Consider the following 25,000-nt stretch of genomic DNA (forward strand, 5'->3'; position numbering starts at 1 on the left):
AATCTAAACCCAAATAAAGTGAAAAGTAGATTAAAATCATCTTCATATAATTAAAGAAAGAACGACCCATAACCGTGATTGGTTTTGATTGTTAACCGATGCAATAACATGATCCCACATGAAACTTTGAATTTCTCACTAACAATTACTTTGGTAGAGGAAGCCTGATGCAGATTTTCATATGTGGCTTCTAAACAACACAATCAGGCGATGAGCCATGTGTTAATGCAATTAGTCTAGGGTTCTGATTCTTGAAAAGAGAGAATATATGAATAGTAAATAGAATCCCACCTGTTTGTAGATGATCAGCATCTCTACACCAATCAGAGACTTCCCATTGCGTGTTGCAATTAAACTTCCCAAAAATGTATGAGCTTGAAGATAATTATGGTCTCTTCTAACCCGTAACATCATCGTTGAAAAGCATGGATGCGATATCTTCTACTTTTTCTTATATGCAGAGTTGATTTTATAGTGGGAAGCTCGGGGAATGGGAAGAGAACATTTGTTTGCTATTGGGAAATTAATGAACCAAGGTTGATGATTCATTGTTGTTGGAAAAGCCGTTTCAACAGATAACGCAAGAACTATCGCCGTTAGAGTTTCCTTTGGCAAGGCGGAGAGGAAAGAGAATTTGGCCGCGAATCTAAATTGGGCTTCAAAATATTTTTTATGAAACTCACATTCAGTGTGCTGATGTGTAACTTTGATTGACTCTAAATATTTGTGCTGATGTGGCATGTCTAGAAATCATCTAATTTAGTTTCTTTTATATACTAGAAATTTTATTAGAGTATATTGGGTAAAATATGATGGACAAATTACTATAAAGGATGTAAAATGATGTTGAGTTGAACTTTCTCCATCATCTATGTATTGCCCTTTCTGGCCTTTTCATTAAAATGAAATAGTCGGAGGAAAAAAAAAATCTGTCTGACACAAGGGAAAGAGTTTCGTTGATTCAAAGTACTTTACAGTCAAGTCAAACCTACAAAAGTTGCGTTCCAGCTTCCAGGTTTGGTCTTCTCTTGCTCAACTCTTCTGGGTTTCTTGTAATTTGGTTTGCTGGTCTTGGTATCATCACACTCTTGATTACGTTTTCTAGGAGACCTATATGAGTTTTGGCTAGATCTTTGCTACGATTTGGGCAAAAGGGTTTCAAGAATTGAAGTTTAGATCCCTTGTCGGACTGAAATTGTTTTATTTATTTTTTTACAGGTTTTATGAATTGATGATTTAAGTCAGGAATGGCTCTTTATTGAGGCCGAGTCTTTTGTCTATTGAGTTATTTTGTGGATAAGACTCTCTCTCTCTCACCAATTATGGGTGGAAGCGTCACAAGATTGGCGGTTGCTGCTCTGTTGTGTCTGTTAATGTTATTGCATCCCAAGGAAAGTTGTGCATCGTCGTCATCGAGTCTTTGTGAGTCTGATCACTTTACCTACACAAAGCCGAGTTTGTTCGCAATAAACGGAGATCCAGTGCACATAGTTCGCTTTTGCGAAGCCGTACAGATTCATAAAGCCAAAGGTTGTGTCTTTGGGGACTCTTTTAGAGACGACTTCTGCACGGTTCACTTTCTACTAGGTATGTCCTTCAGAGACTTTTTTTGTGCTCCTTTGAGTTTGTCGGTTATTTATTATAGCTACTGATTTTTTATTTCATTTTATTTTTTTAATTTGGTTTTTATGCAGGGAGAAGGTTTTTGAAAGAAAAATATGTAGAAGAAGATTCTGCTGAATCTGATAATAGCCATGTTCAAGTAAGCTTGGCAGCAAGTGGGTTTCTTCTATTCTGCTGTGCGATTTGTTGTCCTTGCTTCCACAAGGAGAGGAAAGCAAATAGTCACGAAGTACTACCCAAAGAATCTAACTCAGGTGACTAAATATCCCTCTCTTTTTTTTACTTTGAATGTTTTTAGATATTTGACATTGAGGTTGGTTCATATAATATACTATTATTGACAGTGCACCAAGGTTCGTCGTTTGAAATGAGCCCTACATCTGATATGATTTCGTCAAGTTCATCCCGGGTATCTGAAAGCCCATCGAGATATGCTATGTCCCCGAGGCCTAGTGCTAGGATGGGACCCTTGAATCTGACCATGAGTCAAATTATTACAGCAACCGATAATTTTTCAGACAGTAACCAAATTGGTGAAGGAGGCTTTGGGATCGTCTACAAGGGCACTCTAGAGGACGGTCAGGTGGTTGCCATTAAACGAGCCAAAAAGGTTCTCTGTTGTATTCAATTTTCTATTTTGTTCTCTTTTTTTTTTGTCAGCTATCCATATCACTAGACCAAGTTCTGATCGGACGACGAGATGTTTCTCCGAGGAGCACATCCATCTGACTGTGTCCGTGTTTATACTATATGGGAGAATAGAACACATCTGACCGTGTTTTCAATTTTCTATGTTGTTCTTTTATTCATAGACACAATGTTGACACAATCTGTAAATGTGATGCAGGAACACTTTGAGAATCTGCGGAAGGAATTCAAAAGTGAAGTTGATCTTTTGTCTAAAATCGGTCACCGGAACCTAGTGAAGCTACTTGGTTATGTTGATAAAGTCGACGAGCGACTTATCATAACCGAGTACGTCGGAAATGGTACACTACGGGATCACTTGGATGGTAAGAACTTTGTTTCCACACGTTCAGTAGCGCTATAAGAACATATGATTTAAACAGTATAAGAAACTACTGCAGGTACTAATGGAAGCATTCTCAATTTCAGTCAAAGGTTGGAGATCGTGATTGATGTTTGCCATGGATTGACATATCTCCATTCTTATGCAGGTAGAGATAATGTTTTTTTTTTTGCTCTTATTTTGAGATTTTTTATTTTATTTTTACTAATCATTTTGTAAACAGAAAGACAGATAATTCACCGTGACATAAAATCGTCCAACATTATCCTCACGACGGGGATGAGAGCCAAAGTGGCAGACTTTGGGTTTGCGAGAGGCGGTCCTACGGATTCTAACCAAACCCACATTTTGACACAAGTGAAAGGAACAGTTGGTTATCTCGACCCAGAGTACATGAGGACTTATCAACTCACTGCCAAAAGCGATGTTTTCTCCTTCGGGATTTTGGTTGTGGAGATACTCACTGGCCGTCGCCCTGTGGAGGCCAAACGACCTCATGATGAGAGGATTACGGTTCGATGGGTAATAAGCTAAGCTACTCTTTTTAAAAAAGTTTTCTTACGTATTTAGTAAATAAATCTTCATTTGCGAATGATAGGCATTTGAGAAATACAATGAGGGCAAAGTGTTTGAATTGGTGGATCCAAACGCGAGGGACCGAGTAGACGAGAAGATACTGAAGAAGATGTTCTGTTTGGCTTTTCAGTGTGCTGCTCCCACACGAAAAGAGCGACCGGACATGGAAGCTGTCGGGAAGCAGCTTTGGGCTATCAGATCCAGTTATCTTAGGCGGTCCGTGGAACAGAAATAAATGAATTGCTTTTCACACGTTACAACACAACTTGCTAGTCCCTCTGTTGTTACGTAATACTAATTCTTTTTCATTTGATATGAAATGAGATACCTATAAGATTTTCGCACAAGCGCAAGAGCAAATATTTTTTTTTTTTAATTCAACATCAATTTATATTAGCCAATAAATTCACCTTACAAAAGTTTGTCAACCTCCACAAAAGAGTTTAACCAAGAAGACACTATAGAATACAACCGAGGGACATTGTTCTCAAAAGAAAAAATCTCCTTAGCTATCCTATCTGCTGCCATGTTTCCCCCTCTCTGCTGATACATCACCACATATTCTGGGCATTGCAGAAGCCGTTGATGAATGTCCTGAATGATCGGTCTTAGCTTAGGCCATACCTCTTCTTCTCCTCTTATCATTCGGACTAGCACCTGCAAATCAGATTCCACACACACCTTGCGATATTAAAAGGCAGACATTGTTTCAATGGCCCATCTGATTGCTTTGGCTTCAGCTTCTATCGCTGATCCCAAGAGCAAATATTAGAAGTCGACTACTGAGTTAAAAAATAAACTATACATGCCAATTTTTTTCCCTTGAGCCTGGATAAAAGCGTTTTTTTTTTTTGAACAACAGGATAAAAGCTACTTACCGTTGGGAAACACCTCGTTGCTAGCTTTGATCTACTCTATTACTTCCTAGATGAATTTAAATTGTTTTCTTCTTAGTTAATTTGGCATTCCAACTAATATTAAATAGTAAAACAAAATTCATGTTTTCTAACTTGTAATTTGTACCAGAAATTAAAAAATGTTTTTACTTGTTACGTGCCGACTTATTTTCGAGGGGGTATTGCTTAGATTTAAAAAGGAATTTCCAATGGCCTTCCGTATTTATCGGTGGTATTAACGTATGAGTTAGCTGCGGGAAAATCTGTTGACTTCCTACCAGAAGTTTCAAACATTTGGAAGAAAACGGGCTAATCTAAACAATTTGTGTCATGTTTTTTTCTTATTTCAATTTTAATACTTTGCTGATATTAACATAAACTAAAATTTTGTAATAGAAAACATAACTTTTGAAGAATCGGATTTTCTACGATAATCACGACAAACACATAAAACAAAAAAGGGAAAATTATTATTTTTAGAGCAAAAAATGATAACTATGCCCTTTTAAACTAATTTTATATACTTTATATTCCATTAGGTTAATTATTTTCAAAATGGCAATAATTTTCTTAAAGTTGTAATTTTAAAATATAATAAATTACAAGGTCGAACAGATCGATCGATCCTGATCATTATACAGAACAAAAAAACGCAGAGCATATACTGATCGACCTGGTCCATTTCACTCGATCGGCAAAAGTCGATTTCATACAGATCGACCGATCTCGAATTATAGACTGATTGATCCGTGGAAGCATAGATATGAATCATGGTAGAAATAATGTGAAAATTTTGTGAACAATCAATGAAATATAGAAGACCGCGTGAGAAGAAGGTTACCACTTTTTTTTCTTTTTTTTTTGTTTTTTTTTTAAAATTGTTTTTTTCAAAATATGAAAGTGAATATTCCCAAATATTTTGTTTCCATATTCTTAGGAACTGATTTCTTATCCGTAGAATACAGCTAATATGTAGAAATCGGTTTCTACAGGTTTTTAGAATTATAGTAATGTGTAGATTTTGATTTCTACATGTTTTAGATTTACAGTAAATCTGTAGAAGTCGGTTTTACGTGTTTTAGATTTATAATAATGTGTAGATTTTGATTTCTAAAGATTTTAGATCGGTAGGTTAAGTGCGGAATTTGTATTCTAAATATTTTTAGAATATTTTTACTTACGTAGATCACGTATTCTAAACATTGTAGATTCAATGAAAAAGTGGATTTCGTTTTCTACTTCGTAGAATGTCATTTCTACTTTATTTATAACAAAATATGAAAATTATGATTTAAACATTTTTAGAATTGAAAAAAAATACCACTAAGTTCATATAGGTATTTTATCAATAGTTACTATTTTTTCAATTTTTCTTTGTTTGCAAAACTATTTATTAAATTTATTTTCAAAAATATTAAAAGATATTATAGGCAAAAATGACACAAAAATAGATATTAGTCTAAAAGGACATAGTTATCATTTAAAAAGAATTTTATAAACTTTGCCACTTTGGAGTGGACTTTGTGAAAGACTATCTATGTACCATTTTCGGAGATCAAGCCGAACGCAGTTCGTTTTACAAAAGTTTAGACAAAAGATCAAACTGCTTTGTAAAGTTTGTTTTGTAAAACGGATATAACTTGTAGAGCAACGAAACATGACGGAAAACCGTTAAGCTTAGGTTCGCTAGACTAAAAACCACCTAAAACTAATTTCCTATATCTAGATCGAGATGTAGAGCGAGTAAAGTCTAAGAATTTTGTGATGAATGCCTTTTTTCTATCTCAGTCTTTGTTTCTATATTTATTCTAAGGTTAGCCATCTTCCCAATTTTTGTAGATTATCTATCACTTTTCCATTTTCTCCATTTTTTCTTATCCCTAAAATTCAAGTTTATCCTCTTTGAATTTTTTTTTCTCTAACTAAGTAAACCGTCATTGCATTGGAATTTCATATTGCTCCTGCAAAATACTTCTCGACTAAATCATTAATCACAAATATAAGATATTTTAATATATTTTAGTAATTTATAGTCGTTTAAAAAAATATATATAACATATACCAAAAAATGTAACTTTTTATTTTAAGATTAATTTCATTGTTTAGTTTATTTTGATAATAAAATTAAACAAAAATTATAGATGATACAAAAAATTGTTATCAAATTTTTATTATTCAAAATTATTAATTGTAATATATTTTAATCAAATAAAATAATTTTTTAGATTTTATTTAAGGAAATAAGAAAAATTGGCTTGATATTACGTTTGATTAAGGGAATTTCAAGATTAGAAATTTGATGCGATTTATAGAAATAGTTTTTTTATGAAAAATATTATTGAATGCGTTATGTGAAAATGCATATGGTGATGATAATTTTTTTTTTGTAAAAAACATTGTACCGACAACACATCAATTATTTGTTGTCAAATCATCGTGGTAACTTCTGGTAGACTGTCTCTTCGGGGAAATCCGATAAAATTGGAACGATACAGAGAAGATTTGCATGGGCCCTGCGCAAGGATGACACGCACAAATCGAAAAATTGTCCAAATTTTGGGTGCTATCATACCAGCACTAATGCACTAGATCCCATCAGAACTCCGCAGTTAAGTGTTCTTGGGCGTGTTGCACCCCTTTTAAAAAAATTCAGTTCAAAAAAAAAAACCACAAGTAGATATTATTCCTCCAAAATGTTTATCTTATTATATGAGGAAATTTTCTATCACACATTAAAAGGCTCACTGGGCCCATCCCCGCTTAGAGAATATGTAAATTACATAAGGAAGCGACATTAGGTAAAGAGTTCACCCGCTGGGGTCTAGGTCTACCAATCAATAGAATTGTGTTATTTCATATTCGATATTTTTTAAAAAAGAAATAAAATATTGTTAAATTATATTATATTTTTAAAATTAAAAGGTAAAAAGAAATAAATAAAAAATAGTAGTAATTACAAAAAAAAAAAATATTTTTAACGTCATCAGCAAAACTTTAAACCCTAAATCCTAATCCCTAAACCCTAAATCCTAAACCCTAAACCTTTGGGTAAACCCTAAACTCTAGGATAAATCTTAAACTCTAAATCAAAATCAATAAACACTAAAACACTCAAGGGTTTATGGTTTAGGATTTAGGGTTTAGAGTTTTAGGGTTTAGTGTTTTTATTTAGAGTTTAGGATTTATCCAAGGGTTTAGAGTTTACCCAAGGGTTTAAAGTTTACCCAAGGGTTTAGGTTTACCCAAGGGTTTAGGATTTAGGATTTAGGGATTAGGATTTAGGGTTTAGTGTTTTGCTGACGACGTTAAAAAGATTTTTTTAATTCTTTTTTTCTGTAGCTGCTATTTTTTTCACTTTTTTATTTTAAAAACATAATATAAATTGATAATATTTTGTTTCCTTTTTTAAAAGATATCGAATTTAAAATAATGAAATCCTATTGGCCGATGAACCTAGAGGTTGAACCAAAAATAGCTCTTAGGTAAAACCCTAGTAACCATAAGACTAGCTTCTCTCGAAACGAGACAACTCAGACAAGACATAAGAGACAGAAAACCACTTTGTTGCGTCTAAACCGATTAAAGTATAGAAGATGGATCATATTAGCGGGTTACCAGACGAGATTCTTTGTCATATATTGTCCTTCTGTCCGACAAAGCGTGCTGCTTTGACATCCGTTCTCTCAACAAGGTGGCGCGATCTGATTGCGTTTGTCCCTAATCTTTACATCGATGACTCTGCGTTTCTTCATCCCGAACTGCGTAAGCGAGAAAGGTACGAGATTCTGCAAAGTTTCATGGCATTTGTGGATAGTGTTTTGGCATTGCAGGGTGATTCTCCCATTGGGGAATTCTCTCTCAAATGTAAAACTGCCTCGAGGGATCGTGTGGATGGTTGGATATGTAATGTCCTGCAGCGTGGTGTTTCGGACGTTGAACTTCTCATCGAGGATGATGTTGATTATTTGCTGCCTCAAGAGATGTTAGTCAGTAGAACACTTACAAAGCTGAGATTAAGGAACGCACGTTTGCCTGGGGGAGTTGAAGCGGCTTTCTTCTTACCAATGCTTAAAACTCTTGTTTTAAAGGAGGCTCGGGTTTATTCGGATAAGCTTGAGATGCTTCTTCCTACTCTCCCTGTGCTTGAGGAATTATACATACACCCTTTGACGCGGAGACGTTCGCGCTGTACCGTGTCAAGTGCAAGCCTAAAGGAGCTGGGTATAACTGTCACGGCTGAAGGAAAGTCATCAATATCAAAGAGCTTTTCTTTTGATACTCCAAATCTGCTTTACCTTAACTATTGTGATTTCATGGCGGAGGACTACCCAAAAGTTAACCTCAGTAATGTAGTTGAGGTTGTACTCAACCTTATTGCAAGTACAAGTCAAATCAATCAAATAAGATCGTCAAATAATAATAACGAGGTTCTGTGGTATGGTAATGTGTGGAAACTCATGAATGGTATTAGAAATGTGAAGAAACTTGCTGTGTCAGATTCTACTTTCCAGGTCAGTTTCTACGTGCAAATCCATGTTAGAACTTTCTTATGCTAAGATTCCTGACTTGCTTTTGTTTCTTTCTTGTTTCAGTGGTTTCCTCTATGCTGTGAACTGGTCAACAACCTCGAATGGTTACGGTTTTGTTGTTTCAATCCATATGGATGTAAAGCAATGCCGGTTATCCTAAGGAAATGTCCACATTTAGACACTCTAGTCTTTCAGGTATAAACACATGTCATTTGTCAAAAGATCGCACAAAAGAGAGATCATTCTTTTGAAGTCTTTTTTTATTTTCTCTCTATTGTGTGCTTCCAGGGTCTCTCAGAGTATTGGAAAGACAAATGCCGGGATGCATGTGACTGCATTTCTCGGGAGGACAAAAGTCGTTTGCTCATGAAAAAGATACAGATCAAAGGGTTTAGAGGAACAAACGCAGAGATGGGAGTGTTAGCGCATTTTTTGAAGTATTTTCCGTGTTTGAAGGAGATTCAGATATATGCCGGAGAGAATTGTACTACTGATATTTTTGAACACATTGTGAAGTTAGTGAATCTCTACAACGAGAGTTATCAACTTGTGGTTCACTTCCTAAAGTAAACCCCTAGCTAGTGTAATATACTCATGAGATTTTTCATTAAGAAAATTTTTTCTCTCTTTCCTTACTATTTTGGTCGTAAAATATCAGAGCTATCAGTGGTACCTGAAGGAGAAAGATAGATGGTTGGACTCTTATTTCCCGTATAAGATATGTTCTATATATTTAGAGCATCTTTATCGGTGTTTCTTAATGGGAGTTTTGCAGTAATTACATCATTAAATTAAATGAAAACTAAAAGAAAATGGCATAACCGATCCTTCATTTGATATTTTCGGGACCGTTCCTTAGTGATAAAGTGGACACACGTGTCAGCATATGGGGAAACTGAAATTAATTTTGTTTTCTTTCCTCTCTCTTTCTTCTCTGTCGTGACCGAGCCAATTCTTCGTCTTCTCTCTTGTTTTCTCCGTCGACGATGGCGTTCTCTCGTTTTCTCCCTATGGGCGACGAAGGCGTTCAATTGATTGTCCAATTGGTTTCCATGTGTGGAAGATCTGAGCCAGTGTTAGATGATACTTCGAAGATCAGAGTCATCCACTATCTCTTCCTTACCGTTCGTGTTCTTCCTCCTCAGGCTCAACCATGTTTGGTTTCGTTTCTAATCTCGCGTCGGAGGCTAGGTGAGAACTCTCTTCCTTGGTCTTATCGACTGATTTTTTCTGATAGTGAATAACAATGAATCGATCCAGCCTTTGATCTGATCTCTTTCATATCATCTGGGTTCTCTCAATCTAATTGCTTCAATTCGATTATTTATATTGATTTTTTTCTCTTTTTCTTTTAGAAGAAGAGTTTAGAAGCTATGGAGGGAGACTAGATTCACGGAGAGAGGAGAAGAGTTTCGAAGCAATGGAGGGTGGAGAAGAAACTGGAGCGATTGAGAACTGAGTCTGTGCAGAGGTCTCTATCTCTCTCACTTCTCTCGCTCACGAACAGTACTCGAATCTCTATCTCTCTCACCTTAGTGTATGTGCATTGTTGTTAGGTGTTGTATTTATGCGTCGTCAATTCGATTGAGAACTGAGTATATGCAGAGGTCTTTCAATGTCGATCATGATTGTGAATGTGTTGTTTTGATTGTGACACTAGGTGGGAAGAGAAGCTTAAGATGTCTCACTTAGCTGAAATGGTGTTTGGAGAGAATGCGTTAGTACTTAAACACTTAGGCAGCAACACTAAGATTCATTTTAACGGGTTTGATGCACTTGCGGGTTGGAAGCAAGAAGGACTTACACCTGTTGAGGTTCCTGCTGCCGCAAAATGGAAGTTCAGGAGGTAAGAGTTTGTGATTAGATTGAACTTTTTTAAACTTTGCTTTTTACATAGTTTGATACGTTTTTGATGCAATTGCAGCAAGCCGTCCCAGCAGGTGATACTGGATTATGATTACACTTTTACTACGCCTTACTGTGGTAGCGGAGTTGTTGAGAAAGATCAAGAAACGGTTAGTGTTACTCTCATGTTACCTAATGTGTTACATTTTTCTTCGCCTTTTGATGTACTTTTTTTCTACTCCTTCAGGTAGTTTTGTATGAAGATGAACTGGCTGCCAATGGAGTGTCACTTCTGACTGTGAAAGTGGTAAAGAAAACACAAATATTTTCTTTCCATTCACATTCTTTCATAAGGTTCTTTATTTGATACACTTGTTTGACCACAGAGGCGAGATTGACCACAGAGCTCAAGGATAAAGTCGCTCACGTTGGTGCCAGTCTTGTCAAGTAAGTTGATTCTATTTGCTTGTTTTTTTTTATTTCTTTACTCTGTATAGTAGTTGTCTGTGATGAATGCTGGTGAGAGTTATGTTGTGGTTAGTGAATGTGCAAGTGATGAATATGGATTATAGGAATCCAAAGGTTCCTTCTTCTCTTTCTCTCTTCTCTGACAATATATATATATTTTTTAAAGAACCTTTAATTAAAAAACTACCATTGGAGGCACAAAATCGAACTGTTTCTTAACTAGGTTTCTTAAGTCCACTAAGTACACTTATATATTTTAATAACCACTAAAGATGCTCTTAGGGCATCCACAACCGTGTTACTCATGGCTCGATAACTCAGGTAAGTCTTTTATATTATTTAATTATTTTTATTTTTATTTCAGTTAAAAAAAAATGGGTCAATCGCGGGTTCCCACGCGGCGATGGGACCCGCGTACAGTGACGAGCCCGGCAGCGAAATGGTCCTTACCTACGGACTGCAAGACACAATTATGGCACAAATTTCTAATTTTTTTGGTCCCCATATATAATAAAAATAATTTGTTGCTAAGGATTTTTTTGTAAGGATCAGCGTTGCAGCCGCTATTAGGGCAACATTATTGGTTGGACAAAATTTTGTCCTTAGAATAAATTAGTATTATTTTTTAGTTAGAGACAAATGCATAAGGATTTTTTTAATTTTGTTGATTATTGGTAGGACAAAAAAAGTCCTTAGCATATTTTCACACATTTATTTTAATGTGTGATTAGATATAAAAGATACATTTTAAATAAAACATAAAAGAGAAGTTTAACATTAAATTGAAAGCAAAATAGAATTAGAACAAAAAAAAATTTTTTAATGGAAACAAACATTTTATTAAATTCATAAAAACTTATAAATTACATGTTATCTGGACGATGTCTAAATTTTACCCATATATTTTCAATCAAATCATATTTTAAATTATGATGGGTTTGTATATTGCGAACGCTCGTCCGACGATCCATTGTATTGCCGACCGGCGAAGGCGTATTGACGGAAAATCTTTCCATATCCCTTTCTTGAATCCAGGAACCACATATTGTGTCCTTGATGCCCGTTCATCCTCCACAATCATATTATGGAGAATGATACATGCTCTCATAATATTTTCTATCTTGTGTTTATCCCATAAATTAGATGGATTTCTGACGACGGCAAATCTAGCTTGCAGGACTCCAAAGGCGCGTTCAACATCTTTCCGTACAGACAGAAAACACACAAAGGTTGTAGCAGATATTTCTCTAAATATACTCGGCGAGGAGCTTGTTTTTGGCTGCTTCCTCAGCCTCACTGAGTGGTTGCGTTCTGGCCAGGAGTGTGTCTAAGATGGCAAGCTTCTGGAGCTTTTCTTTCCTATCCAAATCCACCTTCCTCAGTTCAAGTACCGTTGTATAGTAATCAACAGACTTCCCACTCCCATTACGTTTAGCTTTTGCAGCTTTTACACCTTCAGGGCGTATCTCTTCTTCACCAACACCTGTGGTTTCAGTTTGGGAATCTGATTCAACGGTTTTCTCTTAGAACTATCAGAAGCTTTAGTGCTGTTGAGGTTGAGCCATTTCTGCTCATACCTCAACACACACCACGCATGCTCCAGTGTGAATTTGGACCCCTGATCTGCGAAGAAAATGTCATGGACCACCTTGAGTACATCGTTCTCATGTTCACCACTGGATATCTGTCTCTCTGCAGCCGCATATGCACCACAAAACTTTGATGTGTCATTACTGATTTTGTGCCACCTCTGTTTATAGTGGAGATGCTGGCTACTTTCAACACAATCTCCACCACAAAGAGCTGCGAAGAACAAATCTCCTACACGTTTCCAGTAAGTGCCTGATTTTTGGTTATTGCCGACTATAGCGTCCTTAGAGGTATTTAACCAAGCACTTATCAGCATCTCGTCCTCGACCGGGGTCCATTTATGTCTCCTCCCACGCTCCACGGGTGGATCTGTGGGTGGAGTTGGAGCAACAGACTGTTGAAAACTGAATTGAGGGATCTGTGAAGATCCAGAAGGAAAACTCTCATAAGGAGAGTTCCCATCATTAACACTTTCGTGTTGACTGTAAAGAAGGCCCGTATAACCAACAGACTGGCTATACGGATTCCTTGGATCCATATAGAAGAAGGAATGTGAGAGAATAAAGAAGATAGAAGAAGGAATGTGACAGAATAAAGAAGATAGAAGAAGGAATGTGACAGAGTTAGACCAGAGAAAAAAGAGAACGAAGATGATGGAGATAAACTCGTGAAAGAAGGGTTAAATAGTTGAAAATGATAATTAAAACTCCCATAATGACCTAACTACAAAAGTACATCTCAGTTATTGTATATTACACAACCATAATTACCTATCTACAAGTGCATTAACTACTTTCCAAACTAGCCTTGCAAACAAACTAGACACTTTGGTCACAATCAAAACAGACTCGACACTATGGTCACAATCAAAACAGACTCGACAGTACCAAGAAAGTGTGGCCTTGCAAACAAACTAGACGCCTTTAACTATTGTACAAACTACATTACTTGGTAGCTGAAGAGAAATAAGTTTACCTTCAAGTGTGGAGGAAATGGTTGTTTCTCTTTGATCTCCTTGCTAATACAATCCTCGTGATCGAACCTCACCTCACCTAATAAACTCGGAAACATAAGAACACACTTCTCAGTTTCAAGAGTTAAACAACAAATAATTACACAATACACAATCTACTGAATCGTTACACGTCTATAACAGAACACATTTACCAGATGCGAAGAACACATTACACGTCTGCTGAATCGATAAACTCATCTCACCTCACGTACACAATCTACATCATAATCCCTAAATCTACACGATAACATCACAAAATACAAATGAATCATTTATCATCAAAGACTAAAGAGACGAAAATATAAATACGAAATCCCTAAATCTATAGAAAATCAAGCAAATGACTCAAAGTATAAATACATGCAAATCCCTAAAATCACCCTTTCACCTTCGATTCGCAGCGATAAAGGTCGGGAGGAGACGATCGAGAGGAGATCCGTCTAGAGGAGACGCTCGGGAGGAGATGCGTCCAGAAGAGATGCTCCACAAGCAAACCGTCTAGAGGAGACGCTCGGGAGGAGATCCGTGGTTCTGTTATCGAATCGGGGGGAGATCCGTCGGCGGGAAGGGGATGCGCCGTTGATGAGAGCTCTATCGCATATTCGATCATCGCGAGAGAGAAAGAGAAAGAAGTGAAAAGTTGATTTTCGATTCTTTTCGGTTTTGCCCAAACCAAAACGCTTCCACCATTCCCTTGCCGACACGTATCAGCTAAGGACAAAAAAAAAACATGTTAGCCAACGACAAACCGCGTCCGTCCCAGCGATATTATACAATTATTATTTAGATAAAATCAAATAAAGCCTAACGACTTCCTCTATCATACCCCGATAATGTTGCCCTTAGTACCATTCACTATGAGAAGTTAAAGTATCACACATTACACGATCATACAACAGTAACAAATGTGTGGTTCTTGTCCCTCGACAAGTTTTATTAATATATGAATTCCTGATTACTAGTGCGGGGTTTTGATTCAGAGACCGGAGGGCATTCATCCGGCTACCACTAAAGTTTTTTTCTTTTTTTTTGGTTGAAGATTTTCTTCTATTTAAAGCATGAGAAAAAAAAGAAAACAAGCCATAAAGCCTTAGTTTTTGGGCTGCACCCTATTACAAAAAAAAATAGGCCGAAGCCCACATTAGAGAAAAAAACCAGTGGATAAAAGATGAGATAGTAGAAGCCCAGATGGCCAGAAAAATGAGTTACGGATCAGAACTGAAGACTTAGACGGTTGATTGCAGAAGTGGTAGAGGAGGGTTTAGAGGATATGGTGATGGAGCAGTTGCAAACCAGAGCTGAATCATCTGAGAAGCTCCGATTGGGTTTGAGTCTCTGAAGCCATGGATCTTATTTCGAATCGTTCTGTCCAGTATGGAAGAGATGGTAGTAATGGTTTTTGCAGTGTTGCGGTGAAGTCAGAGCGTTCCTTTCTTGCCAAATAGAGTAGATTACAGCTTGCCATACAATCAGTTGAAGCTTCCTGCGCCAAGGAGGTCCTGGTAGTGATTGCATGCGATTAGACGCCAAGAAAGCATTTGCAGCTGCCATATCCTCCGTTGTTCCCTAAATAATTTTTTTAAAGATATATTGTGTAGTGTGTACTACAATTTGGATTAAGTACATATTCACTAAATACTTTTTAAAAAATTAAAATTTAAAATTATAAATGATAAACATATTACTATAATTTAGTTTATTTTTATTAAAATATGTTGGAGCACAATTTTAGTTTATGATATTAAAATAACAAATAACATTTATATATCTTTTAATTATGACATCTCTTATTTAATAAATATGTATATTTAAATTACAAAGTATATATTAAATTATGTAATCCTCCTATATATTAATTGAAAAGTCATTTAAGTGATTTCTGCTGACGTGTCGTTCATATGAGAGCTTTCCAATTAATTGTTATAATTTGATTGGTTGATGATTTTTAATTTTTATTTATTTAATTAAAATTTTTAAAAGGAAACTAAGCCTATAATTACCTAATCTAACATATGTTTCTAAACATACAATTAATCATCTTAAATATAGATGAATTAATATAATTTATTTATAGAAACAGTTTAATATCATAGATTACATTATATAAACTAATAATATACATTTAAATACATATGATACTACATAAACAATTATAAAAACGGTTTTGAATATATCTATATTAGTAGTGAATACAATAAATCATAGATTCCAGAAAATTAATTAATGTAAACCTAGTAATATTAATTAAACTCACTCATTCACTATATATATCTATTTTAAAATGTTTCAAAAAAATGCAAAACAGTTAAATATATAATTTTAAAAAAATTCTCATAATTTTCCTATGAAAATATGATATCATAGATAAGTTATCACTTTTAGAAATGATTAAAATACTTCTATATATTAATTAAGAAGTCACTTAAGTGATTTCTAATGAAGTGTCGCTCATAAGAGAGTTTTCCAATTAATTGTTATAATTTGATTGGTTGATGGTTTTTAATTTTTTATTTATTTAATTAAAGTTTTTAAAAGGAAACTAACCCTAGAATTATCTAATCTAATATATGTTTCCAAACATACAATTAATCATCTTAAATATAGATGAATTAATATAATTTATTTATAGAAACAAGTAAATATATATCATAGATTACATTATATAAACTGATAATATACATTTAAATACATATGATACTACATAAACAATTATAAAAACGGTTTTTAATATATCTATATTAGTAGTGAATACAATAAATCATAGATTTCAGAAAATTAATTAATGTAAACCTAATAATATTAATTAAACTCACTCGTTCACTATATATATATATATCTATTTTATAATGTTTCAAAAAAACGCAAAACAGTTAAATATAAAATTTTAAAAAATTCTCATCGTTTTTCTATGAAAATGTGATATCATAGATAAGTTATCACTTTTAGAAATGATTAAAATACTTCTATATATTAATTGAGAAGTCACTTAAGTGATTTCTGTTGACGTGTCACTCATAAGAGAGCTTTCCAATTAATTGTTATAATTTGATTGGTTGATGGTTTTAAATTTTTTATTTATTTAATTAAAGTTTTTAAAAGAAAACTAACCCTAGAATTACCTAATCTAATATATGTTTCCAAACATACAATTAATCATCTTAAATATAGATGAATTAATATAATTTATTTATAGAAACAATTAAATATCATCGATTACATTATATAAACTGATAATATACATTTAAATACATATGATACTACATAAACAATTATAAAAACGGTTTTTAATATATTTATATTAGTAGTGAATACAATAAATCATAAATTCCAGGAACCAATTAATGTAAACCTGATAATATTAATTAAACTCACTCATTCAATATATATATAAATATATATATAAATATATATATAAATATATATATATATATATATATCTATATCTATTTTAAAATGTTTCAAATGAATGCAAACATTCAAATATATTATTTTTAAAAAATCTCATCATTTTCGTATGAAAACGTGATATCATAGATAAGTTATCACTTTTAGAAATGAAAGATAACTATATAACTAATTAATATAAATTATCAAATAACACAAGTAATATTACAAATAATGATTTATGATAACTAATTGTAGAATTGGAGAAATAATATATATGTTTTATCAATTTATTTTTCTTTATCAATTATTTATATATAATTAAATAAAATACTTTAACTTTTTTATTGAAAAAAATTTAATGGTTATATATTCCTATATAAAATAATTAGATTTGTAGTTAAAGAATTATTAGAATTTTTTATGTTTTCTAAAGTCCACACAAAAAACGTTTACAAAATATCTTCATGATAAAAGCATCTGATCATTGTATTGGTCCTACACAAAAAAACTCTCTTTTTTGTTTCTTGAACGCTAGAGTATTCCCAGTTTTTTTATGTGTTAAAATAAAATATAAAGTAATTCTTCAACCAATTATCTGAATTAATTATAAGGTGAGAAATATTTGCAATAACTAAGGTTTACATTGTTGAACTATTTTAAATCTCACCAATCTTCTAAAAATATATACTGGAATTTTGATTATCCTTTGAAATTAAGAATTTAAAATTTAAAATTTTAATTATTATTCAAAAATTATAACAATGTAAACATAATATATATTTCTTTATATAATATAATCACCCGCAAAATTGCGGGCAGACACCTAGTATTCACATAAATGATGAACTATCACGAAAAGAGAAAAATTAACTTTATATATGTATAATATCTTAGTATAGTCAAGTTATTATATTTTAATAAAATGCATTGAAACATAATTTTTGTTTATAGATTAAAAAATAACTTTTCATATTCATGTTAATTTATGTTAATACATCTAGATAATTGATAATAACAAAGAATATTTCATATTTATTTTAAACATATTTATATGAAGATTTTAGATTTCAAATTTATACATAATATAATATGGTGTATTTGTAGAGAATGATTTGTTACCCATTCAAAAAGAAACTCGTACTTAGAACAAATGGACTCTTTGACAATTTGTTAAAATATTTGGATTAAATAATAATAAAATAAAAAGTTGAAAAAAATTGTAAATGAATGATGATGATAATGTTAATTTTTGTTGCATCAGTTGGCTTGATGAGAAAGGTAGAAAACTCTTAAATAAAACTAGATCAGAGAAAAAAAAAAAAGAAAAAAAAAAAGAAGAAAAGATGAGCAGAGGAAGCGGCGGTGGATACGATCGTCACATCACGATCTTCTCTCCAGAAGGTCGTCTCTTCCAAGTAGGTCAGTAATCGAATCGAATCCTCTACTTTTAAACTCAGCATCTCTCTTTCTCGCGTTGTTTCCCTCACCCCCCCGATTTTTTGTTTTGTGTGTGTAGAATATGCATTCAAAGCGGTGAAAGCAGCTGGAATCACATCGATTGGTGTTCGAGGAAAGGATTCAGTATGCGTCGTCACCCAGAAGAAAGTCCCTGTGAGTGTTTCCCTTTTAATCGCGATTTTAGGGTTTTGGTTCCAAGATTGCTTTCTTATTTATTTATTTTATTTTTGTTGCGGTTAGGACAAGCTTCTAGATGAGTCAAGCGTATCTCACCTTTTCCCTGTCACTAAGTACCTTGGGTTGTTAGCCACTGGCATGACAGCTGATTCAAGGTCGTTGGTCACACAAGCAAGGAATGAGGCTGCTGAGTTTAGGTTTCAATATGGCTACGAGATGCCTGCCGACATTCTTGCTAAATGGTAATAATGCCCTTTCTTAGTATGGGATTAACACTTATCTTCCTCCTCTGTGCTTATCAAGTGTGACTAACTCATGTTGTCAACAGGATTGCAGACAAGTCACAGGTCTACACTCAACATGCTTACATGAGACCTCTTGGTGTAGGCATGTTTTGCACTCACTTCCCTACCTATTTGCATATCTACACATCTACTTGTTATGTTGAATTTTTTTGACAAATGACTCATTCTTGTTTTTGTTTGTCTTTATGAAGTTGCCATGGTTCTGGGTATGGATGAAGAGAGAGGACCCCTGCTTTACAAGTGTGATCCAGCCGGTCATTTTTACGGCCACAAGGTAATAATCCCACTCCACTTGTAATGCTTTAATTATTAGCCTCATATTGATACTTAGACTACTGCATTTGGTAAATTTGAAGAAGAAAAAAAGTATTACTGCTATCTTGCACTTGCTTCTTCTGTAATTTAGTGTTCTATCTTGTCTAACCAGAGACTGTACGCTTCCAATGCTTATTTGTTTGGGTTAAGACAGAAGCTTCAATGCAAATAGGAGGCTTTTCTGTTGTATAGTGTCTCAGCTAATAAGTAAGCAAACATGTGATGCATGCAGGCAACTAGTGCTGGTATGAAAGAGCAAGAAGCAATCAATTTCTTGGAGAAGAAAATGAAAGAGAACCCTGCCTTCACATACGATGAAACGGTGCAGGTAACTTATTATCTATGTTCACCGTAAAAGTTTAAATTGGTAGGATCGCATGAACCAACAGGATTCTAAAGAATAAACTTACATCTCAATATATCTGACTTTTGCAGACTGCCATATCCGCTCTGCAATCAGTTCTTCAAGAAGACTTCAAGGCAACTGAGATTGAGGTCTCAAAATTCAACACTCTCGTTACTCCTTTTTGTACTGGTGTTGGCCAGAGATGTATCATAGTTTTGAATAAAAGTGCTAGGGCGAAATGAATTTGGTTAAAGCTTTGTGAAAGGCATAACATTTTTTTCCGTGCGAATTGGCAGGTGGGAGTTGTGAGAGCTGATAACCCTATTTTCCGTAGCCTGGAAACGGAGGAGATCGAGGAGCATTTGACGGCCATTAGTGAACGCGACTGATCACTTTTGGATCTTGACGCTAATAAATCAGACTTTGCATCTCTTCCTATTGCTTTCAAATCTTTCTATGATCATTCGCATTTCGAAGAAATTGTTTCCGTCAGTCTTATGAATCTTGTAGTGTCCATTTGAATTTTCTGCTTTCTCAGATCCTCTTAATGTGAGTTGTTGCATGGAATAGAGTTAAATTAATTTCCAATGACCCAAAAGCAGAGAGCAAGTGTTATGGTTCTCAAAAGCTTTTCAATTTACCTGCATTTTCCTTCCCCTCCGCCACTTATACATTCAGTTTTAGCATTTCACGTTTTCAAATTTAAGAAAATAGTAAATTTTGCTCTCTTAGTGGGGTAAAATGAATGATGGTATCATAAAAATAGTAAACATGAAATTGTCCCTATATTTTTCTTGTTTTGGCTATGTATTGAAATAACATTTTCTTCACTTCTAACCCCGGAACCAGAAAATTTTCTAAATTTTTCTGGCTATGTGATAATGTATTCCATTATGAGTCTCGATTTTATGTTTTAGGCTTTTGATTGTTTGGGTAGTTTTTTTGGTTTTTAGAATTTAGAGTTTTGAAATGATAAAATTTATTCCATTTTTAATATAATAGATTATCTTCTTATATGATATTTGAAGTTCTAGATGTTTTCTGCGCTAAAACTTTTATAAGATAATTTAGTTTTACAGAAAATAGTAACTTGCAAATTTATAATTAATAACAGAAATTATAAATAAAAATACAGAAATTTATTTCAAAACTAAAACATAAACAAACTAGTTCACATTATTATAGAAATGATATTTTGTAATATTTATCTACTATTTGTATCTAATATAATAATTTAGATTATAGTAAATATTGAAATTTATTTGGGATATATTAGTCCGTGTAGTAGAATGCGGCGAATCTTCACCTAGCCTAGTAAATTATTATAATGATAAAACTTGGTTGAACCGGGTTGAACTACAAGTCCTATATTTTATCCGGTTTCTGAAACAATGTATTTTAGCCATTGATTTGTGGCAACAAACCCTAAATCCTGTTGAAGACCAACTTGAGAAAGTAGAGATTCTCGATCTCAAATGTTGAGAAGAAAACCCACAAAAATCCAACTCAAAATCGAAGACCGCGAAGAGCTTGAACAATCCCGCAAATCAGAACAACCCAACGCAACCGCAACCGCAACCGCCTCCTCCCTCCTCCACCTCATCGACCCTAAACGCCAAAACCCTTCCTCCAAATCCGACCGCATCGGCCTTTCCTCTTCCTAAGAGGCCCCATGGAAGTCGAAGTCAAGCTCCGCCTCCTCACCGCCGCCGCTCACCTCCGCCTCACCACTCTCCTCACTCCCTTCCACCTCAAAACCCTCCACCAGCGCAACCTCTTCTTCGACACGCCCCAGAACGACCTCTCCCTCCGCCGCGCCGTCCTCCGCCTCCGCTTCCTCCAAAACACATCGCAGCGCTGTGTCCTCTCTCTGAAGGCGAAACCGACGCTGGCCAACGGGATCAGCCGCGTGGAGGAAGACGAAGAGGAGATCGACGCCGGATTGGGTGGAGAGTGCGTGGATTCGCCGTGGAAGCTGTCGGATCTTGTGGGATCTAGGGTTTTGAAGAGGGTCAGAGAGGAGTACGGGTTTAAGGATTTTCAGGGGTTTGTTTGTTTGGGCGGGTTCGAGAATGTGAGGAATGTGTATCACTGGAGAGGCGTGACACTCGAGGTTGATGAGACTAAGTTTGATTTCGGCAATTGCTATGAGATTGAATGCGAGACCGAGGAGCCCGAACGTGCCAAGTCTATGATCGAAGAGTTCCTTTCTCTCAACAATATCGAGTTTAAGGATTCGGATATCACCAAGTTTGCTGTTTTCCGTTCGGGAAACCTTCCTTGACAGATTGATGGTTAGTCTCCCCCTTTGATTTCATGATTGTCAATTTCTGCAATGCAAATAGTAATTTAGTGTTGTGTGGTGTGTTTTAGGATTAGATTGGGATCTTCTTCATACGGATATGCTTTAAACAGTTTACTACAATTTTTTTTTTGTTTTATTTCCGTTAATCTAACTTACTGTGATGTGGATTGTATAGGTGGAGTACCTAAGACTGAAGGAATGGTGCATTTAATAATGTTTATGAGTTCACGGAGTGTCTAAGATTGAAGAAATGGTGCATCTAATAATGTTTACTATTTGAATTCGATGATCTCTGTTTACACTATTTCTTATGGCCATTTGCATCGCATCTTGTTTGCTATATATATTTGCTGAAATCCCACGAAAAGCACTATATATATATACATATAAAAACATGCAAGCTGCTGGATAAAATAACCAAGTACCGTGGAATCTCAAACTACTGAGAGAGGGAACAAACACTACTTCGATATTATCCACGAGACCCTTAACCGTTGCTAAGGGACAATAATCAAAATTACTAAAAATAGACAACTTGAAAAGAAGCAAAATAGCAAAAGATATAAACCAAAGGCTGAGAGGAGCAAAACTACCTTCGGCAGAAGTGATGGCAGCTATATTACACCATTCCTCTTAAAAAGTTGACCATTACAGAAGCCCATGCCGTTAGACCCGACCAGGATGGTTCGACTCAGTTCACTATCCGACAAACATTCCGATAGGCCTTAAACAACCAGTTGGGGAATTTATCTCTTTTGAGGACAGAAAGTTTGGCGGCCAGGAGAGACTTTTGACCAACCGTATATTCTTATAGATGCCGATAAATCCATCACCAGCCAGATTATCACCATGAAAAAAAGACTTGAGATGTATGAAGCAATACTATTTTTATATCCAGCTCCCTTATGTGAAAGTACAACATGAGATGGCATAAAACTCGAGGGGTTTGGGTAATATCCTCACTGCTCTTTGTTTTTATTTTAACAAAGCTAATTAGACAAGCGTGGTGTTATGTGCATTCATTCTAAACAGCAACAAAGAAACTGTGAAGCATGGCGAAAGATCCTTCAATGACAAACATTCTAAACAGGAAACATAAAACTAAAAGCCAGGTCGAAAGTCTGAGATAACAACAAATGGTAACACAACAAGATGAAGCTGAATAAGAGTAAGTTTCACTGAACTACTTAAAACCGACACATAGGATCCTCGTCAAGTCTTAAACCACACATAAACACACTCCCCACTTATCCCAATACATGTTTCATTTCCTCTTCTTAGCAGGTGGCTGGCGAACATCTTCGTCATCTTCCTCCTCCTCATCATCTTCTTCCTCGTCACCATCCTCATCATCATCATCACTATCGCTCTCATCACCATCATCGTCGTCATCATCATCGTTTCCTGCTCCACCATTGGTCACTGGGTCATCCTCTGGATCAGCTTCCTCCCCCCCTTCATCCCCAGAGAAGTTTTCATCATTAGCATCATCATCGTCATCATCATCATCATCAGCGTCTTCATCATCGTCGTCGTCATCGTTATCATCAGAGTCGCTGCCATCTTTGTTTTCCTCATCAGGGCGTCCTCTTTTGTAACCCTCCTTCACAGAAAGCCTGGAGAAAAAGAAAAGATAAAATTCAGATTGACTCAATTTTCTTAAAAAAAAGGGAAACGTGTGTGGCTGTTCAACTCACCTCTGATCTTCAGCAATCAACCCAATCAGCAACGATTCCGCCTGCGATTGCCACACCAGAATTAATGTTAGACAAAAATGTCTTATGCAATTTATACAATACTGAACTTTCAGTAAAGATAGTAGAACTAAACAACAGAATGTGAAAAAATATGTAATGTATTAATGCACATAGCAAGTTCATCAATACATACTAAAAATATGCAAGTTTTTTTTTTTTTTTTATGAAAACTTCAAAGGTAAACACCAAATAACATAAAACTTATACTGCTAAAGTCAATTTGTATGGATTTAAAACTTGGATAAATGAAGTCTTTTTGTTTTGCTCTCTTATACAAATCCTTATTACCATATAATCCAACAACATATGGCAAAAGCTACACAGTAAAAGTGGCAAATAGACAGAAAATGTACACTTGACATTGTTCAAATCTGCATTCAACTTCAGTTGTACAAAGACCCATCTAGAACCAATTGATAAAAGCAAGACAAAAATCTTATCCCTAACACAGAAATCTGAGTATGCACATATAAAGCAAGGAATCAAAACAAATCCAATAGACCTTGGATTCGAGACACATAGTTATCTCGATAATGGTCAGAGATTAAGAAAACGGGTGTATACCGCAAGGAGCAGACAAGCCAGGTTCCTTCCAACGAGGATGAGAAGCGTCTCAGTGACAGAACAAGCCCACGTCTGCTGTTTCTGCGTCTCCATCGACCTAGCGGCAACCACTTCCATATCTACTCGCAACTGAAGCTGAAACTGAAAAGGACACACTGTAAGAGATGAGGAGAAAGCTTTTAACGAAATCCTACAGGGGACGGGAGAGAGAGAGAGAGAGGGGAGAACCTGAATAGCTTATGTGTCTCTAGATCCGGTCAACGGGTCAAGTGTATACCCTAGATTTGGTCCGAGTAGGTTTTCTTTTCTTTTTTTCGTCTTTTGAGTTTTTTTTACAAGACTATTTTATTACTTAAATTAAGCGCGGAATAGACATCCAGACCCGATAAAACAAGATTATTTTACACTATAAGACAGTTTCCAAATTTTTATTACATTCTAAGTCAGTTATCACTACCGAGATAGTTTTTTATGACTAGAAACCAAACTATCGTTAACCAGACTCTCTTTATTTAACTAAAGTAGTCCTACAAGTTTCAAAAATTTATTATTTTTCTTCTCTTTCTCGAGAGTAAACAAATATAATTATGAAATCAAAAAGCTTCTTCTTCACATCTCACTCTTCAACCTCTCGATCTCAGGTCATCTATGCCACATCTTCTCTTCGCCGGGTCATCCTCTGTGACTGCCGGTGAACCTCAGTCGAGCTCGGTCGCGAAACTGCTTGTTCGTCTTCTCCTTCACCGTGAAATCATTCTTCTTCCATGTCGTGCTCTTCATTTCATCTCCCATGTTCGAAATCTGCCGCAGTGAC

General features: G+C 35.1%; 6 protein-coding genes and 1 non-coding gene across 18 annotated transcripts; 5 read left to right on the forward strand and 2 right to left on the reverse strand.

The window, feature by feature from the left end:
- The first annotated feature begins 799 nt into the window (after positions 1 to 799).
- LOC106389419 (calmodulin-binding receptor-like cytoplasmic kinase 3) lies at positions 800 to 3,610 on the forward strand. The gene is made up of 8 exons (XM_013829662.3): positions 800 to 1,015; positions 1,219 to 1,587; positions 1,695 to 1,877; positions 1,968 to 2,233; positions 2,471 to 2,636; positions 2,712 to 2,801; positions 2,877 to 3,175; positions 3,252 to 3,610. Exons 2-8 carry the CDS (start codon positions 1,323 to 1,325, stop codon positions 3,462 to 3,464), a joined length of 1,482 nt encoding a protein of 493 aa, XP_013685116.2. The 5' UTR covers positions 800 to 1,015; positions 1,219 to 1,322; the 3' UTR covers positions 3,465 to 3,610.
- A 2,971-nt stretch (positions 3,611 to 6,581) lies between these two features.
- Positions 6,582 to 6,684, forward strand: LOC125584981. Its single transcript, XR_007321874.1, has one exon. It is a non-coding gene; the product is annotated as a U6 spliceosomal RNA (small nuclear RNA).
- Positions 6,685 to 7,453: 769 nt separating this feature from the next.
- Positions 7,454 to 20,200, forward strand: LOC106389415 (proteasome subunit alpha type-6-B-like). 11 transcript variants are annotated; one of them, XM_013829654.3, is made up of 14 exons: positions 9,585 to 9,845; positions 10,010 to 10,125; positions 10,315 to 10,500; positions 10,579 to 10,669; positions 10,747 to 10,806; positions 10,886 to 10,946; positions 18,221 to 18,378; positions 18,476 to 18,570; positions 18,658 to 18,836; positions 18,923 to 18,981; positions 19,091 to 19,173; positions 19,447 to 19,542; positions 19,650 to 19,709; positions 19,857 to 20,200. In XM_013829654.3, exons 7-14 carry the CDS (start codon positions 18,303 to 18,305, stop codon positions 19,947 to 19,949), a joined length of 741 nt encoding a protein of 246 aa, XP_013685108.1. In that variant the 5' UTR covers positions 9,585 to 9,845; positions 10,010 to 10,125; positions 10,315 to 10,500; positions 10,579 to 10,669; positions 10,747 to 10,806; positions 10,886 to 10,946; positions 18,221 to 18,302; the 3' UTR covers positions 19,950 to 20,200. The 11 variants fall into 11 exon arrangements, 1 of the variants encoding a protein (XP_013685108.1); XR_007320754.1 differs by lacking the exons at positions 18,476 to 18,570; positions 18,658 to 18,836; positions 18,923 to 18,981; ... (2 more) ...; positions 19,650 to 19,709; positions 19,857 to 20,200 and adding an exon at positions 7,454 to 8,849 and having other exon boundaries at positions 8,943 to 9,845; positions 10,010 to 10,210; positions 11,332 to 18,281; XR_007320751.1 differs by lacking the exons at positions 18,476 to 18,570; positions 18,658 to 18,836; positions 18,923 to 18,981; ... (2 more) ...; positions 19,650 to 19,709; positions 19,857 to 20,200 and adding an exon at positions 7,454 to 8,849 and having other exon boundaries at positions 8,943 to 9,845; positions 10,010 to 10,191; positions 11,332 to 18,281.
- On the forward strand, positions 10,254 to 11,071 carry LOC106389417 (TIP41-like protein). The gene is made up of 6 exons (XM_048749566.1): positions 10,254 to 10,261; positions 10,315 to 10,500; positions 10,579 to 10,669; positions 10,747 to 10,806; positions 10,888 to 10,946; positions 11,041 to 11,071. Exons 1-6 carry the CDS (start codon positions 10,254 to 10,256, stop codon positions 11,069 to 11,071), a joined length of 435 nt encoding a protein of 144 aa, XP_048605523.1.
- On the reverse strand, positions 12,215 to 13,095 carry LOC106384432 (glutathione S-transferase T3-like). Its single transcript, XM_013824394.2, has 2 exons — positions 12,498 to 13,095; positions 12,215 to 12,450 (listed from the first exon to the last, which is right to left on the reverse strand). Exons 1-2 carry the CDS (start codon positions 13,093 to 13,095, stop codon positions 12,215 to 12,217), a joined length of 834 nt encoding a protein of 277 aa, XP_013679848.2.
- A 718-nt stretch (positions 20,201 to 20,918) lies between the features above and the next one.
- LOC106389414 (triphosphate tunnel metalloenzyme 3) lies at positions 20,919 to 22,221 on the forward strand. Its single transcript, XM_013829653.3, has 2 exons — positions 20,919 to 21,854; positions 22,041 to 22,221. The coding sequence occupies exon 1, from the start codon at positions 21,233 to 21,235 to the stop codon at positions 21,842 to 21,844; it is 612 nt and encodes a 203-aa protein (XP_013685107.1). The 5' UTR covers positions 20,919 to 21,232; the 3' UTR covers positions 21,845 to 21,854; positions 22,041 to 22,221.
- Positions 22,222 to 22,904: 683 nt separating this feature from the next.
- On the reverse strand, positions 22,905 to 24,525 carry LOC106389413 (phosphopantothenoylcysteine decarboxylase subunit VHS3). Of its 2 annotated transcripts, XM_013829652.3 has the most exons (4): positions 24,415 to 24,525; positions 24,187 to 24,327; positions 23,563 to 23,603; positions 22,905 to 23,481 (listed from the first exon to the last, which is right to left on the reverse strand). In XM_013829652.3, exons 2-4 carry the CDS (start codon positions 24,301 to 24,303, stop codon positions 23,130 to 23,132), a joined length of 510 nt encoding a protein of 169 aa, XP_013685106.1. In that variant the 5' UTR covers positions 24,304 to 24,327; positions 24,415 to 24,525; the 3' UTR covers positions 22,905 to 23,129. The 2 variants fall into 2 exon arrangements, with proteins under 2 accessions (XP_013685106.1, XP_048607080.1); XM_048751123.1 differs by lacking the exon at positions 24,415 to 24,525 and having other exon boundaries at positions 24,187 to 24,405.
- Positions 24,526 to 25,000: the final 475 nt, after the last annotated feature.

Source organism: Brassica napus, chromosome C3 (genome assembly GCF_020379485.1).
Source record: "Brassica napus cultivar Da-Ae chromosome C3, Da-Ae, whole genome shotgun sequence".
Lineage (NCBI taxonomy): Eukaryota > Viridiplantae > Streptophyta > Magnoliopsida > Brassicales > Brassicaceae > Brassica > Brassica napus.

What these genes read in the sequence shown, in the direction of transcription:
- LOC106389419 (XM_013829662.3), top strand. Translation starts at nt 1,323, where the DNA reads ATGGGTGGAAGCGTCACAAGATTGGCGGTTGCTGCTCTGTTGTGTCTG. An exon ending in CCATTAAACGAGCCAAAAAG is followed by an intron (nt 2,234 to 2,470) that starts GTTCTCTGTTGT and finishes AATGTGATGCAG; the next exon opens with GAACACTTTGAGAATCTGCG. An exon ending in ATATCTCCATTCTTATGCAG is followed by an intron (nt 2,802 to 2,876) that starts GTAGAGATAATG and finishes TTTTGTAAACAG; the next exon opens with AAAGACAGATAATTCACCGT.
- LOC106389415 (XM_013829654.3), top strand. Translation starts at nt 18,303, where the DNA reads ATGAGCAGAGGAAGCGGCGGTGGATACGATCGTCACATCACGATCTTC. An exon ending in TCACCCAGAAGAAAGTCCCT is followed by an intron (nt 18,571 to 18,657) that starts GTGAGTGTTTCC and finishes TGTTGCGGTTAG; the next exon opens with GACAAGCTTCTAGATGAGTC. An exon ending in GCCGACATTCTTGCTAAATG is followed by an intron (nt 18,837 to 18,922) that starts GTAATAATGCCC and finishes TGTTGTCAACAG; the next exon opens with GATTGCAGACAAGTCACAGG.
- LOC106384432 (XM_013824394.2), bottom strand. Translation starts at nt 13,095, where the DNA reads ATGGATCCAAGGAATCCGTATAGCCAGTCTGTTGGTTATACGGGCCTT. An exon ending in CAGCACTAAAGCTTCTGATA is followed by an intron (nt 12,451 to 12,497) that starts GTTCTAAGAGAA and finishes CTGAAACCACAG; the next exon opens with GTGTTGGTGAAGAAGAGATA.
- LOC106389413 (XM_013829652.3), bottom strand. Translation starts at nt 24,303, where the DNA reads ATGGAAGTGGTTGCCGCTAGGTCGATGGAGACGCAGAAACAGCAGACG. An exon ending in TGGCTTGTCTGCTCCTTGCG is followed by an intron (nt 23,604 to 24,186) that starts GTATACACCCGT and finishes TGGCAATCGCAG; the next exon opens with GCGGAATCGTTGCTGATTGG. An exon ending in TTGATTGCTGAAGATCAGAG is followed by an intron (nt 23,482 to 23,562) that starts GTGAGTTGAACA and finishes CTTTTTCTCCAG; the next exon opens with GCTTTCTGTGAAGGAGGGTT.
- LOC106389414 (XM_013829653.3), top strand. Translation starts at nt 21,233, where the DNA reads ATGGAAGTCGAAGTCAAGCTCCGCCTCCTCACCGCCGCCGCTCACCTC.
- LOC106389417 (XM_048749566.1), top strand. An exon ending in TTGAGAAAGATCAAGAAACG is followed by an intron (nt 10,670 to 10,746) that starts GTTAGTGTTACT and finishes CTACTCCTTCAG; the next exon opens with GTAGTTTTGTATGAAGATGA. An exon ending in CACTTCTGACTGTGAAAGTG is followed by an intron (nt 10,807 to 10,887) that starts GTAAAGAAAACA and finishes TTGACCACAGAG; the next exon opens with GCGAGATTGACCACAGAGCT.